The following is a 12,502-nucleotide window of genomic DNA, read 5'->3' as shown; positions in this document are numbered from 1 at the left end:
TCCCTCCAGCAGCAGAGAAACCTGGGCTGGGCCTGCAGGTGCTGCAGGGCAGAGGAGTCACTTCCTAATGGAAGAACGAGGCTGCAACTCCCCGGGACGGTTTGTCCCTCCTTGCTCTACAGCTGGGGTTGTCGGCCAGACCCCCCTCAGGGCTCCTGCTGTGGGGGTGTGGGGAGGGTCGGCCCCATGGCAGCCCCCGGGGCACGGGCAGTGTACCCAGGGAGGTGGAGGCTCTGCTTTGGTGCCCACCCTGAGCTGCTGCATTTTAGCTCCTGCACTGGGCAGGCAACAAAAACGAGCACTGAAAGTTGAAGATGCAGTGAAATGTTGCAAATAAATTTGGCCTCTGCAGGGCTTGTTTCAAGGGCTTGAGTTTGATGGCTGTGGGACCTGGCCAAGGCACTGCTGTGCCCCAACAGCACCGTCCCTTTCAGCCCCAAACGTGGATGGGTCCAGCTGCCACCCGGGCTCTGCTGGTGGGGCCGGGACCCTGCACTGTGACAGCAGCCCCAGGGGTGAGTCTGGGCCAGAGGCACCTCAACAGGGACCCCGCGGTGCCCAGTAAGCCCTGAGGCTGCAGGAGAGACCCGGGGCTTCTGCCCCCTCACCTGGGGCTGGACCAGCCAAGACATTCCAGCACCCACCTCGCTGCCCTCCCTGGGGCTGGGTGTCCTCCCTCCCTCCAGCAGCCCCTCCGGGCTGTTCCAGGCACAGCTCGAGCTGGGACACAAACCCCGGCTCAGCACATGGGGTGAGACCCCCCGGCCGCGGTGCCGTGGGGGAGCAGCCCCTGGTGTGGGGCCGGGCCGGGCCCCCTCGGCCTCTGCCCCTCCCGTGGGACGGAGCAGCCCCCGAGGACCCACAGGGGCTCTGGGCCGACCTGCCCCAGTGTGGGGTCCGGGCCACGGCACTGCTCTTTTGGGGAGCAAGGTGGGGGCTCAGAGCTCATCGTCCCCCCCTTCTCCTCCCTCCCCGTCTGGCTGCAGGGGCTGTTTGCCCACCCCGGTGCCTCAGGGCTGAGCTGTGCTGGCAGCGATGGGTTCAGGGGCTCGGCCGGGACTGCTCCTGCCCCAACACCCCCTTCAAGCTCCAGACAGGGACAAGGAGTCACAGAAGCCTCTGTCAGCACGGGCAGCACCGCGAGGAGCAAGAGGGGGGTCAGGCTGGGGGGACGGGAGGGGCTGGGCAGAGATCGGGAGGGCGCGATGGATGTCATCCCATCGCCACCCTGCGAGTGCCTCCGCTTCCCTCAGCCCCGGAGGAAGAGCAGGGAGGGCAGGGAGGGCAGGCAGGGAGCCGCGGGTCTGTCCTGCACCAGCACCCGCTGCCTGTCCCTGCGCCGCCCCATGGCAGGTGCCTGTGGGAGCCACTGCAGGGCCCAGCCCAGCGCTCAGTGCACAAACAGCGGGGAGGAACTTGGTATCCTTTTATTTATAAACAGATAAACGTAAAATAAGTGCAGAGGAAAGCACTGGCTGACCCTGCCAGGCCCTGGGTGCAGCGGGACCAGTGCGGGTCACACCGAGGGGTGTCCCAGGCCCAGCACGGGCTATGCTCTGTGACAAAAAGCCTTTTGCCTTCTCATTACTTTGGGCGTTGGGGTATTTTTTTTATTTTTTTTTTTTAATTTTTTTTTTTTTTTTTTTGCAACTTTGCCCCTTAGGGGTAAACCTGACCCAGTGCAAGAGCCTGGAGGGTTGGTCACCGCGGGGGCCCGTCCTGCTGCTGGCCAGGGCCCTCGAGGCTGGCGGGGGCGCTGAGCCGTGGCTCTGGATGCAGAGGGTGAGCTGAGGGCAGGAGGAAGTGCTCGGAGTGGAGATCCCGTCCCAGCCCTTTGGTCACTGCAGGGGAGCGTGGCACGGGCGGGGCCGTGCTGGGGGTGTGTGGGGACACAGCGGGGTCAGCCCCGCCTGCCCCACCAGCCCTGCCCCGGCTCGGCCCCACAGGCAGCCCAGAGCTGGCACTGCTGCCCCGGGGACGGCGCTGGCACAGCCGGTGGCCTCCACACTCCTCGTGCAGCTGCAGGAACGTGTCTGGGACCGCGGGAACCGCTCAAGTGCCATCAAAAATAAATACATTAAACTGCCTGAGACCAACAGGGGCCCCGGGCAGGACAAAGCCCTCACAGGAAGAGCAACATCGGGACGGGTCACCACCCCGGAATCCTCTGGGCAGACCCAACACCCTCTCACACGCTGAGCTGGGACGGACCAAAACTCTAGAGGAGCGGGAGTGCCCCTGGGAAGACAAACCTTGGCAGCTCTGGCTAAAAATCACCAAGAGTTGCAAGTTCAACATAGGTAGAAAAATCATCTCATCGTTTTAAACACACAACTCCTTAGTAAAAAAAAATTCCAAAAGAGAAAATTAAAAAAAAATAAAAGGTGAGAAGTATCAGCCGAGTCCTGCAGCATCCAGGCAGCCTCCAACACGTGCCAAGGGCACCCAGCCCTGCTCCTTGTCTCTCCCAGCTCACGCCACGCTCCCAGCCAGTGCCGTGTGGCCTTTCCAGCCTGGAATAAATATGAAAGCTTCCATCCCTGGCCTGGCGTGCCCAGCTGGAGCTGGGTCTGAAGCCAGGGGCAGGCAGAGCTGAGGGGGGTGAGTGGCCCCCGGGCTCCCCCCGGTGTGGAAGGCGGGGCCGGGGCGGTGGATGCTCCGAGCTCACCGTGGTGCCGCAGGGCACAGTCGGGGCACGGCCCCGCTGCAGCCCCCCCAGTGCCTGCCCCGAGCAGGAGAGGGAGGAGGTGGTGCCAGTGCCCAGTCCCCACAGACTGCCCAGAGCTGCTGCTCCATCCCGGGGAAGCAGGACCAGGAGCCCACGAAGGAGTGCTGGGAGAGACCCTCTGCTTCCAACAGGGCGCCCACGGCTCGAGTCTGGCGTGAAGCCCGACTGTGCCGGGCTCCTCCCGCTGGGGCCGGGGCAGCAGGACCCGGGGAGGGCCGGGCTATCGGCGAGGTGTCCGTCTGTCCCCTGGGGGGGCCGGGCTGTCAGCGAGGTGTCCGTCTGTCCCCTGGGGGGGCCGGGCTGTCAGCGAGGTGTCCGTCTGTCTGTGGTGTAAATGGGGTGTGTGCATGCGAACCTGTCGGCAGGTGAGCGCGGGTGGAGGTGGCCAGGAGCGGAGCTTCCAGGATCTGTCCTGCCAATGTCCTCTCAGAACTTGCCTTGCTTTAGCTTGTCGATGTGGTAAGTGAGCTTCAGGGCTGGCCCCAGCTTCAGCCCCATGTACTTCATCATCATGTCGCTCCGCAGCAGGAGCAGGGCCTTCCCGTCGATCTCCTGCAAGGGGGAACCAACAGCGCTTGTGATGCCCCTGGAAGCCCCTCCCCGCTCGCTGAGCCAGGACAACAGGCAGCAGCGGGGCTGGGTGTCAGCCCTGCTCAGCAGCATCCCAGCAGGGACATCTCAGCATGGACAGCACTGCATCCACCCTGCTCCAGCACAGGCCTCAGCCCCAGACCCCACGTGCAGCAGGGAATCTGCTGGGTGATCAACATCCAGGAGCCTTGGCCAGAGGGGCAGCAAATCCTGAAGGGAGGTGGGGAGGGAGGAAAAGGGAGGTTTTGCTGACAGGGGAATGATGGAGGCAGGGGAGCAGTGGCTCATTCCAGGGCACTGTCACCCCAGCACAGGAGCAATGGTGACAACAGCCCTGCCATGACACACAGCCCTGAGTCACAGATGGAAATGGAGGTGAAGGAACAGACCCTGAAACTCAAAGTCTGCACTCTGTGACTGGGTATTATGAAAAAATTTCTTCCCTGAAAGGGTGGTCAGGTACTGGCACAGCTGCCCAGGGCAGTGGTGAAATCACCATCCCTGAAAGTGTTCAAAACCCTGTGGATGTGGCACTTGGGGACATGGTTTAGTGGTGACCTTGGCAGGGCTGGGGTCTTATTGGACTCTATGAGCTCAGAGGCTCTTCCAACCTGAACGATTCTGGGTTTCTATTCTGTGTTTCTGGAGTTCACAGCACAGTCCCAGCCACTGGCAGAGAGTGGTGAAGCTCCTCATCCCCAGCAGGGCTGATTCCAACACAGCAGCTTCCAAAGCAGCTGATGCTTTACAGCAGAGTCCAGGTGTGTCCCACCTGAGGCTCGGGAAGGGATGGATCATGAGCTCAGAATAACCAGAGAACCTTGGCATCTGCAAGTGGAAGTCTCCCAGTCCTTTTCAGTGCTCCTTTCCATCACCCAGTCCAGGCTGGGGCCAGAGCTTTGCACTGGACAGTTTTCCATGAAAAAATGTTAATGGACTTATAAAAGAAAAATAAAAATCACCACCTCATACAACAGAATGTCCTGCCCTATGTCAATGCCCAGTTAGGTTTCAGCCTGATGAGATCTCCAGGGATCTCCAGTACCAGGTTTGATCTGGTTTTCCCTTCTGCAGATAAAAGCAAGGTTCTCCCCAGGACTTCCAATCCAGGGCACTTCCCACCCTTGGCAGCTTTTGCATAATTAAAACAAACATTTTTCAATTACTGGTGGTTCTAAAATAGAGCTAATTAAAAAAAGGAGTGTTGTGTCAGCACAGCCCAGAGCAGGATGCAGCGCTGGGTGTTTGCTCCCAGGGCTCTTCCGACTTCCCAAGCAGCACCAGATAGAACATGGACTCAATCAAAACGCAGAGGGAAGACAGTTCTGGCAGGAATCAGGACATGGAGCTGCCAAACCTCTTGTAGCTTTAATGGTACAAACTCCATGCTGTGTCTGCAGCTGTTTTACACTTACAGATGTGCACAAGGAGCAGAGCCTTAGGGGACTCCCTGCTATAGGAAACGGAGTTGAGCAGCGATGCACTCCATGAATCCCACTTGGAATGTGCTTCTTGACAGGAGAAATTTGCCATGAGGCGAGTATTAGGCTCCAGGGTGAGCAGGGTTTGTGTTTTCAGCACTGGGATTCAAAGCTGCCAGGTCTGCCCCTGAAGGGGTCTGAGTGAGGATCCCAATCCCGGACAGGGGATGAGCAGGATTTATGAGGATATTTTTATTAAGCACAGAACTCCAGCTGGTCCAAAGTGCTGCCATTTTCTGACTCTCCTGCGTTTTCCTTGTGTGCTGATTTGCCCCCCCCCGTGACACACACGTGTTTGCCCACAGCCAGAGGCACTCACGTGCTTTCGGAAGAGGTCGGCGTGGGGGCCCAGCTGCGGGTCGGACTCGCGGATGAACTGCATCACCTCCTCCACCGACCAGGACGAGGGGTCGCGGCCACTCAGCCGGGACACGTCCCGGGGGCCCAGGTACCTGTCGGAGCCTGCGGGTGCAGACAGGGCTGTTATTCCAGTGGCCCACAGTTACTGACCCTCAACCTACCACTCAGCCTCCTCTCCCACAGCAAGGGCAGAGACACAGCAAGGATCACATCCCAGTCAGGCCCCACATCCTTGCAGCGCAGGTCTGGCACAGAAGCCTTATTCCCTCTCCTTTTCAGGGCAGCCTTCTATACTGAGCCCTTTTCCTCTCTCTCAACCCCAGTTTCCCCTTGTTTGCCCCCCCATTCTCACTCCGCCTTGCCTATCAGCTGACAGCTCCCACCTCTGCAGAACACCCTCCCCACTCCCACGTCTCTCCTCACACACAGTTCCTCCTCCGCTCCCAACACCTTTAGCACATTTAACACAGCAAAGCTGGTTTTCATTTTCTGACAGGTTGAGCCCACAGGTGACATCCTGTAGTCCCGAAGCACAGCCTGAGCTGACACAAGTCCTGTTCCTAATGTTCTGGCATCGGTACAGCCCCTTGTCCCAGCTCTGCCCTCACACACAGGGGGGGGGAGGTACCAGCAGCCTGAGCTTTTGAGAGGGTTTTATTGACAACATGCACCCAAAATCACACTTTTTGCAACCTGATATGCTGATGCGCTGTACTGACCAGCTCAGCTCTCCTGCCCCTCTCCCTCCACACAGACAAGTGCTGTTCACACATCCCACCCTCCCAGCCTCCCCCTCAGCTCCAGCCTCTCCAGGCAGCTCTCGACTCCCCGGCCATTCCCGATCCATCCTCACGGACCCAGATGCCCATCTGTCACTTGGACACAGTTCAGCTCCTGCCTGCTCCTTCCTCTCCACCGACCTCCATGTCCCCCCGGTCACCAGCCACAGGAGCAGTGTCACTGTCCACACTGCCACCCGCCCAGGTGCCACCACACCTCACAGAGCTGGGGGGCTGTGCAGAGCCCAGGCTGGTACTTGCTGAAGTCAGAAAGGTGTAACTGGAATTAGGAAGGCCCTCTATTGCCACTGTGCAGCTGCAGGGCTGTTCTGAGCTCTTACCCCCAGAGCTAGGCCTGCGCAGGGCAGAGGTGCCCTGGCTGAGGCTCGAGGGTTGGTGCAGGTGCCTGTATCCTGGCAGGCGACAGTCTCTGGAGCTCCTGCTGTGGCTGGAGGAATTGACAGAGTTCAAGGCAGAGTCCATAGGGTCCAGGCGAGGCTCCAAGGGCCCTGGGAGGCCATCTCCCAGGACAAAGGTTTCACCTGGAACGCACCAAGCTGCAGTCAGTGCACCCGAACCCCACGGCCCAACGCTCCTGCTCGGGGGCAGAACTGCAGCACTCACTGGCTCTGACCCCTCTCACTGGTCTCCTCCACAGCACAGGGATCAAACCAGGCACTGCCTGGTGTTCACCTGGCAAACGCCAGTCCAGCTAGTGGGCAGTGACAATGGTTGGTGCCCAGACTGAGGCAGCAGCTCCTCTGCTCGTGCCACCACCAGCTCTGGCCCAGCCCTGTGCCCTGATGGCCCTGGACCCCTCTGTGGCAGGGCAGGCCTGCTCCATCTGGATGCCAACAGACACAGGACTCACACATAGCCCTGAGAAGGGAGGGAAGGGGAGGTTCCCTGGGGGATCACACACTGCACACCCTCAGCATCAGCGTGCAAGGGACTGGCCCCAGCGGTTGGGATTGGGGTGTGGGACACGTGGGATCCCGGAGGGCAGCACCACATGCAGGGCAGGAGGGGCTGCACTGTCATGGCCAGGCAATGCTCCCATGCCATGCTGGTCCTCCAGCCCCAAAAGCAACATGCTGGTGACCAGCTGCTCATCCCTCCTGACCTCCTGCCCTTTTCCAGCCTAACCACGTCGGAGACCAATTCCCCGTGCTGGCACGTGCCCAGGAGGGACTGGGCTGAGGGTCCTCCCCAGGCAGGGTCCCAGGGCAACAGCAGCTTCCTCACCTTCCTCACCATTGAATTTCCAGCTGTTGGTGGCACTATTGGGATGGAAAGGCTGAGGAGACTATCCAGGGTTGTATCTGAGCCAGCAAGACCTGCCTCTGCTGTTACACTGTGACAGCATCACCTCAGGGCCACCTGTCTGTAGGTTTTACTATGGCACAACCAAGACTCAGCCCACGTGGCCCTTGAGCCTCCTGACTCATCCTTCAAATACCTGCATTCTTTCCTAGGAATTACCTGGCAAGTTCCTGCACCGAGGAGGAAAGCAGCTCCCACACTGAGGGGCAGGGCCAGCGCACTCTGGGGCCAGCACCCCCGGCCAAGGCTGGGGCTGGGGCTGCAGCTCCCCTACCAGGGTCTGCAGAGACCCTGAGAGCAGCTCACAGCCCTGAGCTGCTGCCACTCCAACACACAGCAGGTGACAAGGGGCAAGAAACCTGAGCCACTGCTCTGGCCAGGCCCTGGGTTTGCTCCCTGGGGCTTCCCAGACCACAGGAGCAGCAGGTGAGAAGCCAGCACAGCAAAGCTGTGCTGAGCTGGGTTGGTGGTGAGGGTGCAGAGACCCAAAAGCTGTTGAGATTTTCCCAAATTCCCTGCTGACATGGTAGTGCCAGCAGGCTCCAGTGAAAGGAGGTGCAGAGCCTGAGCCTAACCCTGAGTGCTGCTGACACAGGGTCCCACCTGACTGGAGAAGCCTCTCCTGAAGGCACCTTAATTTGCTGTGGTTTCTATGAACTATGGGACTGTTCTGTGAGCTGGGGTCCTCTGGTCTCAGTGTTCTGCTGTCTGTGTTTGAGTAGAGATCCCAGAGCCAGTTCAGCTGGAGATACCCAACCCTGACCTTCCAGAGCTTCAGCTCATAAGGCTATGGATTGGGAACCCTCTTGTCTGGCTGTTGGCCAGTTTGGTGAGGCCAGTGGGAGATTATCACCTGGGTAACTGCTGTTTTTCCACCTCGGGGGCTTTGTCACTCTGCACTTGAGGCACTGCTGCCTTTTTTTGCTTTTAGGTCTCTGGGACATGCCTAAAAACAGCAGCACAGCCCTGCAGTCTCACTAGAAACTGCTGGTGGTAAGACTGTACCCCCCTCCGGTGACCCGTCCTGTGTCACTCACTTCCCACATGGGCAGGTGTGTTCTCACCTGCTCTCAGTGCATAAAGGGTGGTTTTCTGACTCATGGCTTTTCCCGAATAACTGTGAACCCCTCCTGCACTCCCAGCATCCCATTTCAGCTCCAGGTTGGACACAAAGCCAGCACAGAGTGGCTGCTCTGTGGGGTGGGTGGGGTGGGTGGAGATCTGCCCAGTCAGACCCACCACTGGCTGTCCCTTACACCAGGGGGTCTCCACTGGAGCTGCTTCTGAGGAACTACACTTGGTCTCCTCTTCAACAGGACAGTTCTGCTTAAACCCCAAACGACTTCCCATTAAACATCTGGGAGAGGGTGCTGTCTGACTGCCAGGGAAGGGCAGAGGCAAGAGAGGGGGCAGTGGGCACAGCCCTGTGCACTGCCACAGGACAGGCTGTGGGCATGGGAACAGCTCCATGCTGCACATCTCCAGCCTCCAAGGAAACACAGTTTCCCCCTGAGGTGACACACAGGTTCAGGAAGCCCCGGGACACTCACCCAGATGTGCTGGGTCAGGCACATGTGTCTCTAACTGCTCCCCAGGACCCCAAAGCTCTCCCCACTGTCAGCAGAAGGCCCAGCTTGGGGAGTTGGGAGAGCACATGCACAGGTTCATGTTGGTGCCATGCTGAGGATCCAAAACTCAACCCCAGAAAATACTTCACTCAACAGTCAACACACTGTTGTTATCCTGATGGGAATGTGATGCATTCTGCAAATATGTGATCCTGTTCTCACAGGAACTGTGATCACACACCCAGAGGCCATGGGTGAGGCCAGGCCTGGGGGCACCACGTTGCTTTGCCAGGAGGTGGAAGTGAAGGTGCACACTGACCCCCAGGTTCCCTATCCCAGCTCAGGGCAGTGCTTGGCTGGGCTGTGAACTTTGCAGCAGAGCTGGAGGCTTCCTGGCAGGGGCAATGCAAGAGAGATTGAGGGTCTTCTTAAAAATACAAGTACACAGAGAACTGCTGAGATGAACTGACACCTCTAGGAAGGGGAGAGGGAGATGAGGCAAGAGGGCAATGATTACTGTCCCTGTGAGTCATCTGCAGCAGTAAACAACATGCTCCTGGGCATGGGCAGGGCAAGACTGTGCTCAGGCACGATCTAGGATCCTTCACCCTCCACAGCCAGCGTTGAAGGAGGGAGGAGGTGGTTGATTCTTAGGCAATTTCCCTACACCAACTGCTAGAGTTAACTAAAGGCTGGCAGTTGGCACATTGTAGGGAAACACACCACAATTAGTGGCGGAGAGGCAGGGAGCAGATAATTAAAGTTTAATTAAACAAATAGTGCTACAGACTCAACAGTGCCATTTTACTGCTAAAACACAGGAGTTTGGCCACAAGCACAAATCTGATTTGCACAACTACTGAACACCCACTGCTTCCAGCAAATGCTGGGCTGTGAAGGCAGGTCCCCACTGGGCTGGGACTGCAGCGTTTCAGCAAAAAGCAACACAAATGCCACTGGATGCAAGAGGAAAAACAATGTAAGAGGTGAGATCCCCTCCTCGTCTCTCTGCTTTGCCAAAGGCATGGTGAATGGGATATCCCACTGCTGCTCACAGCCTTCCATTTGGCAAACTGGGAAGTGTTCAGGGGCTGCTGTCTGTCACTCTGATGAAGCCAGAGTTCAGCTCCATGAGAAGATGTACCTTCTTGCTCAAGAAATATTCAATATCCAAGCATTTCAGGTGCATATTCTTAAAATATATCCTCTGAAATGCAAGTATTCCTGCCTGCACTTCAATTTCCTGGTGGAGGAGGACGTATTCATTTCAGCTTTTAGCTATGGGATAAGAATGAATTTCTAGGTGGAATCTGGAACTGCACCTCGTTCCTCCCTGCTTGGACCAAGCACAGAACCAGCCCAAGCCGCTGCAGGAAGGTCACACACTGACAGGATCACCCCCCTCACACACAGACACACTTTCTGCCCACTTGTCTGTGTTTTTCTGGAAGAGGCTGGAGTGTATTGCATCCAGATGGCACAACCCATTCAAAGGCCAAGGGATAAGTGAACAGACTTTGAAGCAGACCAAGAATCAATCTTGTAGACAACCTAATGTAGATTCTTCCTTGGAATTACCCATTATGGAAGCCTTCTCTATTCACTGACAATACAGAGTGTGCAATATTCACCACCCAGCTAAGGCACCTGAACCTTTGGAGCCGACCAGCACTTCCAGAACAGGCTGAACTGTGTGTCCCACCTGCTGGGGGAGGAGGAGGGGCTGGGCCATGCTAATGGTACCTCAGTGCAGTGGCTGATGGATCAGAGGGGAATGGCAAAGAGACCAGCATGGATGTGTATTTGGAGATGAGAAACAGGGGGCCTTAGGGAACAGTTTCTGACTTGTCAGTGTGCTGGAATAGATGAGACAGTCCCCACATATCACCTTGGGTTTCATTTCAGCTCTGTGACAAACCTACAGTTGTTCTTACTGTAGATACTGAGGCCACTAAAAACTGTCCACCACAGAATCACAGACTGGTTTAGGTTGGAAGGGACTTTAAAGCTCATCTCATTCCACTCCCTGCCATGGGCAGGGACACCTTCCACTAGCCCAGGTTGCTCCAAGCCCCGTCCAAACCGGCCTTGGACACTTCCAGGAATGGGGCAGCCCCAGCTTCTCTGGGCAACAGGGTGCAAGTTCAGAGCAGCTGTGCTTAGTGACAGGGTCACAGGACACAGTGATAGATGGAGAACAAAATCACCCATGGTCAGCCACCAGTGATGGCAGGCTGGGCACTCACACTTGGGATCAGCAACCCCAGCAGAGCCAGGGAGATGGGGATTCTAAAGGGACAGCAACAGAGCACGAAGCCATTGAACTGTGAGCCCACTCAGGAGTCTCCAGCACTTTTTCAGGGATATATTACAAAGAAGTGTGATTAACACCTTGGCAGATTTCACCATCCATTAATTAAAAGGCGTTAGTAAGATTAAATCTCCAGTCTGCATTATGGAGGGTTTGCAGTTCAGAACAAAAGTGGAAGTATTTTTACTGAAGGTTGCTCAGTTCAGGGAGTCCTCCAGCTACTTGGACCTCCTGGAAATGTCCCACCTGCACATGCAAGGGACACCTGTGGATCACACAGCAAAGAGGACATTCCAGCAGCTGCTGTTGGGAACATGTGGGCCCAGCACAACAGTGGTATCCCAAGGGACTCTGTGGGAAGCAGCAGCAGGATGTGAATGATCTGGCTGAGCCAGTGGAGCACATGCCAGTGAGACCCCCCAGCTCTTTCAGGGAGGACTGTGAGGAACAAGATGAGATCCTGGGAAAGGCAGCAGGTTCCTGGCTGTCCAGCTGCACATCAGCATCTGTACAACACACTCCAGCAAACACTGAGGGAACAAGCCAGGGCAGACTGACTGGAGCAGCTGGGCAGTTTAAGGATGTTAACGCCATGCACGGCCACAGAAGCCAAACCATGGGTGATTAAACCCCAAATTACACGGTATGAGAGGATGACTATCAGGGTTAGAAGGAATTCCCACTGCATTCCACATGCCTTACGCATCCGTGTGGGGAACCTGTCTCACCACAGAGCAGTTCCCTTCCCTCTGGAACACCAGGCACAACCCATGCCAGGGACAGGCAAAGCAGCTTCCTGAAGCCATGGCTCAATCTGGCACGGCAGAGGTGACCCTGCTGAGCCAGGACAGGGCACTGTGAACAGCCAGCTTTGGGAAGAGACGCTGTGCTCACCTTCCAAAGGGTGACGGTCATTCTTTGGTAACTTGGGGGAGAGAGGAGCAGTGTATGGAGGGGAATCTTGGGAATAGCGCTTTGTACCCCGGCCTGGTCCCTGCAGAGAGCCGTCTAACGAACTGCTTCTGTCTAGGAAAAGAGAACAAGCCCTATTTAGGAGTGGAGATGTCCTGGGAAATTCAGTCTTGCCAGAGTCCCTTGAGCTCTGCATGCATCGCCAGTCCTGCTCGAGCTGCAACTCAGAACATCTGAGAGGGCTCAACAAGTGTTATCAGAGAAAAAGGGTGGCGAGAAACCTAAAGAATCTTAGCCATATTTTGCCATATTTTACCCCAAATATCACCCCTAGTTGACTTAATTCCATTTCTCCTCATTCTACCCCTTGGCTCATCCCACACAATTCCTGCTCATCCCACTGTTCACCTTTCAGATGCACGTAACACTTGGACAATTGGCAAACAACC

At 56.9% G+C, this 12,502-nt stretch overlaps 1 protein-coding gene across 5 annotated transcripts in view; it reads right to left on the bottom strand.

The window, feature by feature from the left end:
• Positions 1 to 1,412: 1,412 nt before the first annotated feature.
• The window catches only part of SCMH1 (Scm polycomb group protein homolog 1), a 70,311-nt gene continuing 59,221 nt past the window's right edge, over positions 1,413 to 12,502 (bottom strand). For 3 of the 5 annotated variants that reach the window (XM_064635229.1, XM_064635233.1, XM_064635230.1), the window contains 4 exons: positions 12,036 to 12,167; positions 6,281 to 6,481; positions 5,120 to 5,262; positions 1,413 to 3,280 (listed from right to left, as the gene is read on the bottom strand). In XM_064635229.1, coding sequence (XP_064491299.1) covers positions 3,155 to 3,280; positions 5,120 to 5,262; positions 6,281 to 6,481; positions 12,036 to 12,167 — 602 coding nt within the window. In that variant the 3' untranslated portion in view covers positions 1,413 to 3,154. The remainder of the gene's footprint in view (positions 3,281 to 5,119; positions 5,263 to 6,280; positions 6,482 to 12,035; positions 12,168 to 12,502) is intronic. The other 2 variants (XM_064635231.1, XM_064635232.1) reach the window with 2 other exon arrangements.

The sequence above is a fragment of the Pseudopipra pipra genome, chromosome 24 (genome assembly GCF_036250125.1).
Source record: "Pseudopipra pipra isolate bDixPip1 chromosome 24, bDixPip1.hap1, whole genome shotgun sequence".
Classification (NCBI taxonomy): Eukaryota; Metazoa; Chordata; class Aves; order Passeriformes; family Pipridae; genus Pseudopipra; species Pseudopipra pipra.
Note: the sequence above shows the minus strand (reverse complement) of the source record. Positions and strands in the feature narration are given on the sequence as shown.